The following is a 5,093-nucleotide window of genomic DNA, read 5'->3' as shown; positions in this document are numbered from 1 at the left end:
AGACAGAGAGAGACAGAGAGACAGAAAGCAAGAAATCACCCCCCAGGGGGGATGGCCATGCCGCAATCCCTTCTCCTCCATTCTCCTCTCAGGATCTTGGGCACGCATGCACACACGCCTGGCCTGAGTTTAAGCCACCATGTCGGGGACTCGAACCATGGTCAACTACATGGGAGTCCAGTGACATAGCCATTACAATAACTGCTGGTCCCACAAAAACAACCTTTTGAAACTCAGAAATAGTAAAGAAACCAGAGAAATACTGAAAATGTGACCCACTATCAAGTTCCATCTTGCTATATAAAACCTGATTGGAGACGGTTGTTTTAGAGGTGTTAGGAAAATTCCGTCCCTTTCACCATGAATCATTAAATAATGTAGCCTTTTTACTAGGGTTACAAGGAAGCTCCCAAATTAATTTGTAATTTTAAAAGACAATTTCTGGGGCTTTGTCTTCATAACTGTGCTTCCTTTTTCACTTGGTCTTTATTTGCTTTTCTATGTAACTTTAATACATTTTTCAGTCTATCTATGACCCTGCCTCATTCACTAAAATATTTTAAAATAAACTTTTACAAATTATCAAAAAGAGAGAAAATATGAATTAGAATAATAGGTTGAGAGTAGGGGAAAAGGAAAACATGAACAAATTAGCTACAAAGTCTTCCACAATTATAAGGGAGAAATACATTTGGCTTTGAGCTTCTTGACAGCGGAAGTGAAAAGGGGAATTGTGCTGACACATTGTTTCTCATCTTGATTTTCCCCCTTGGCTATAACTTAACTGTTTCACCCACGTACCTAGAAGTGGAATGGAAAGATAAGTTATGTGGTCCCTTGAGAGCACAGCTACCGTTCTCACCATGTCATCTGTGATTGAGAAGCTCAGGAATCCTGCCTCGTGATAAACCAGACTGGCTGTGTTGAAAACATATTCTGAGACGGCAAAGTAGACCATTTTGTCGTGTTCCTCAGGAAGGTTCATGGCTGGAGCACGGAAGGCAGCGGGGGAGCGGTGGGTAAGATTAAAAATTTCACCCTGGAGAGAGAAATAGGGTTGAATTGGACTTTTCAAAGTCTGTCCCAGGTGCGGACACCTGAACTAGGTAGTCACCTCCCAGGCTGATGGAGAGGCAGTGACCGAAGATACTACCCAGAACACCTCCATTAAAGATCTTTTCTCTTGCATCAAAGCGCTCTTTTAATGAAAAGTTACCTGGAAACTTAGTCTATTAACTCACTGGATGTATTGGCCAGCTCTTTTAGACCACCTCAGGCCCCTCCCTGCTCCTACAGGCCAGGTCTCATTGACCTCCCTGCAGGGTGGGCCAGGCCAAGAAGGAGGCACAAGGAGGAGGGGAAGTTTTAAGACCTAAGGGTTGTAAGACACTCATAGGAGAATTCTAGCTCTGGGAACACTCCCCACCACTCCATATTGCCCTGCCCTGACACCACAGGAAGCCTGAAGGAGAGGAAGACAGATAATGAATTTAGGGGGACAGGCAACCCCAGGAATGGGCTGACCCTGAGGGATTACCTCACTAAAGCTGGCTCCCCCCAGGCTTCTGCTCTGGGACCCTCACCTTAAACATCATGTCCAGCATCTGGGCTGTTGCCCGAGGGGGCTCCATTAAACTGTAGTCGATGCCGATGTATTCGTCAATCTTTGCTGTGACTGAGAACCAGGAAGGGACAGAATCAGAAGGTGTGGCCTGCTTCCCGTGGAGAAGAGGCGAGAGCTCTGGCTGACATGCATGTCCTGGAGCTGTCTCCAGTGCCCTCTACCCCACAGCCTAAAGACCCACTACCCAGTCCAGCCCTGGGTAAAGATACAGGATCCGAATGATACCATGAATCAAATGGACTTGACGTCTATAGAACCTCCCACCAACAACCACAAAATACACATTTTCCTCATCCCTACATGGAAACTTTTAGAAGATGGACCACATAATAGGGCACAAAACAAGCCTTTACAAATTCAAAGGCATAGAATCTATATCCAGCATCTTCTCTGACCATGATGGAATTAAACTTGAAGTTAACTTCAGAAAAAAACCTCATAAGTACACAAATACATGAAAACTAAACAACCTACTCTTGAATGACTTCACAACTACTGAAGAAATTAAGACTGAAATAAAGAGTCATTGAAACCAAGCATAATGAATACACAAGTTTCCATAACCTACGGGACACAGCAAAAGCAGTCATAAGATGGAAGTTCATAGCAATTAGTGTGCGTAAGAAAAAAGATGGAAAGGTAGCAAATAGACAACCTAACAACACACCTCAGGGAACTGGAAAAATAACAAAATCCCAAAATGCCAAGAGAAGAGAATTAATAAAGATTTGAACAGAAATAAATGAAATAGAGTATAAACGAACAATACAGAGAATGAATGAAACCGAAAACTGGTCCTTTGAGAAGATAAAATTGACACACTGTTAGCTAGACTCATTGAGAAGAAGAGAAAAAGGAGCTAGATAAATCAAAACAGGAACGAAACAGGAGATATTACAACAGACATAACAGAAATACTACAGATCATCAGAGAATACTATGAGCTACTATAAGCCAACAAACAAGAAAGCCTGGATGAAATAGACAAATTTCTGGACACATGTAATCTACTAAGATTGAATCAGGAAGACATTGAGAACTGCTTCTTAAAGAAAGAGACCAATGGGTCCTCGTGGGTTAATGGTGATGGGGTGTTATGCTCAGGCTAGGGTCTGGGTCATTTCAAGGGAGACACACACACACACCAGAAGGAGCCCAGGTTTAGCCCTGCAGCTTCTTGCAGAGCCAAATAATCATGAAATCCAAGCATGTCATACTGCCTAGACACTTCTGTCTAAGCCCTAGGGGAATGGATGTTCTATGGCTTATGCACTAGGCAGCTGTGCCAGTCCAGGCCTTAATAACCACATGGGCACGTGTTGGCAAAGCATCAGACGTCATAGACAATCTGCCGGGGACTGTCCCTTCAAAGTTCAGGTGTGTACCTTGGGCCCAGGGACTCCACTCATAGATGGTTACTCTGCAGATACACCCATACACATGGGCAAAGAGGCTCTTATAGGGGCACTCCCTGAAGCTCTGCTGACCACAGCTGGGAACTTACTAGATAAATGGAGACCCAACTATATGATGGAACATGACACAGCTATGAACATCGTGAGGTCTGCTACAACCACTTTGGAAAATGGTTTGGCAGGATCTATTAACACGGACCCTATGCACACTAGGTGAGCCTCCATTTTCACTCCTAGGCACAAACCCAAAGACATGCGGCCCTAGGTACTAGAACCTTCATAACAGTACTACTCATTGTGGTCTAAAACTGAAACTACCCATGTGACTTTCCATAGCAGGGTGGACAGACAAGTGGAGGGACACAGAAGCAGTGGAACATGACACAGCAAAGAGTGGGGATGAACTGCCCTATAGAAACAATATTGATCAATCTCATTTTTTTACAGAGAGATTTTTTTTGCTGTAGGGCATCTGCACTCACCAGAGAGACAAAGAAAGAGAGACAGAAAGTGAGAAATCACCTCCCAGGGAGGATGGCCTCACCACAATCCCTTCTCCTCCAGTCTCCTTTCAGGATTTTGGGCATGCATGCACACATGCCTGACATGAGTTTTTAAGCCAGGTCCAGGACTCGAACTGTGTCGGCCTCATATTTTAAAGTTGAACCAAGAAAGCCAAGCTGGCCCCATAGCTCAACGATAAAGAAAGCCAGATCCCACATGGCCAACCACAGTTTGAATCCCAGCTCTGGCAGCTTACAAATGCACAGGTGCATGTGTATGTGCCCAGGATCCTGACATGATGGAGAAATGGAGGAGAAGGGATTTCGATGAGCCCCATTGGGGGAATGCTTTCTTCCTCTCTCTTTCTGTCTACTTCTTTCTGTCTCTCTCTGGAGAGTGCACATGCTCTCTGGCAATTAAAAAAGGAAGAAAGTCTAGTGGGTTTTGAGAAGAGCTGCAGAGTATGTCACCGTACATGATAGGCTGGCTCTAATTTTGACATTGATCCCATTTAATGCTTCACTAGGTACACAGATGCTCTCACAAAAATGTACAGAAATAGAGTGTCCAGGGTGAGTGGGGGCACCCTACCTGGCAGAGTTTGGAGATAAGGCTGCAGGTCAGAGGTTACTGATTGCTCCACCATTTCACAAATCTGAAAATGCAGGATGAGAAAGCGTGAGTGGGCAGAAGTTTCCTGCCTGGCTCCTGTGGGCACCTGCGTGCTCGTTTCCACGTGACTTTTGTGGACTGTGGGGCAGTGTGGGGCAGTAAGCAGACTGAGCAAGGGGAGGCTGGAGTGTGTGCGGCCCTGCTGTTTGGCCAGTGTCCAAGCGCATACCTGTGTGCTGCCTAACATGGGCCCTGGACCCCGGAGACCTGAGCTTTGCCCCTGGCTTTGCTACACACCAGCCCCGTGACCTGGGCAATGATTTGTCATCTCTGGCATGGGCCCAAGTATGTCCAAGTCCACCTCTGAATCCTGTCCAGGGCCAGCAGGACTCCACCAGGCCTCACCCAGCTCCGGGATGCCTCCTTACCTTGCTCTCCAGCACCCTTCGGAACGCAGACTCGATCTGGTTGTGGAAGAGATTCAGCAACCACCTTAGGAGGAGGGACAGTGGACGGCTGTCTGTCATCGACCATGGGGATGGTGGGCAGTAAGAATAAAGACCCATCCTCTGGCCAGGCCAATCCCCAAGCAGAGCCTTGACCCCTCCTGGGACCCCACAGTCCCTAGAACCCCCAGGAGGAGTGAGTGCAGACCCTTCGCCCACTCTGACTCAGGGCAATTGGCTACTGCACTGCTGCTGTGCCTTATTATTGGGTTCCACAGATCAGAGGCAGGGGCTTGAGAATCCCATTTTCCCTATTGAGGAAACTGAGACTAGAGGCGAAATGACCTGCCCAAGGACTTGGACAGTTTACACAAACTATCCTTCAGCAAAGCTTTTGTGCACTGAAAGCCAAATTTCATTTGCCTGACAAAGGTCCCTGAAGCTTTTATTTTATTTTATTTTATTTTATTTTTGGAGAGGTTTTCGCTATAG

At 46.1% G+C, this 5,093-nt stretch overlaps 1 protein-coding gene across 2 annotated transcripts in view; it reads right to left on the bottom strand.

The window, feature by feature from the left end:
- LOC102498158 (lipopolysaccharide-binding protein) overlaps positions 1–5,093 on the bottom strand; it is a 28,494-nt gene that overhangs the window by 14,902 nt on the left and 8,499 nt on the right. For both annotated transcript variants that reach the window (XM_006144128.3, XM_006144129.3), the window contains exons 5-8: positions 4,584–4,647; positions 4,135–4,198; positions 1,584–1,675; positions 863–1,039 (exon numbers count right to left, since the gene is read on the bottom strand). In XM_006144128.3, coding sequence (XP_006144190.1) covers positions 863–1,039; positions 1,584–1,675; positions 4,135–4,198; positions 4,584–4,647 — 397 coding nt within the window. The remainder of the gene's footprint in view (positions 1–862; positions 1,040–1,583; positions 1,676–4,134; positions 4,199–4,583; positions 4,648–5,093) is intronic.

This window comes from Tupaia chinensis, unplaced genomic scaffold (assembly GCF_000334495.1).
Source record: "Tupaia chinensis unplaced genomic scaffold, TupChi_1.0 Scaffold000115_1, whole genome shotgun sequence".
Lineage (NCBI taxonomy): Eukaryota > Metazoa > Chordata > Mammalia > Scandentia > Tupaiidae > Tupaia > Tupaia belangeri.
This window is presented reverse-complemented; position numbering and strand designations above follow the sequence as displayed.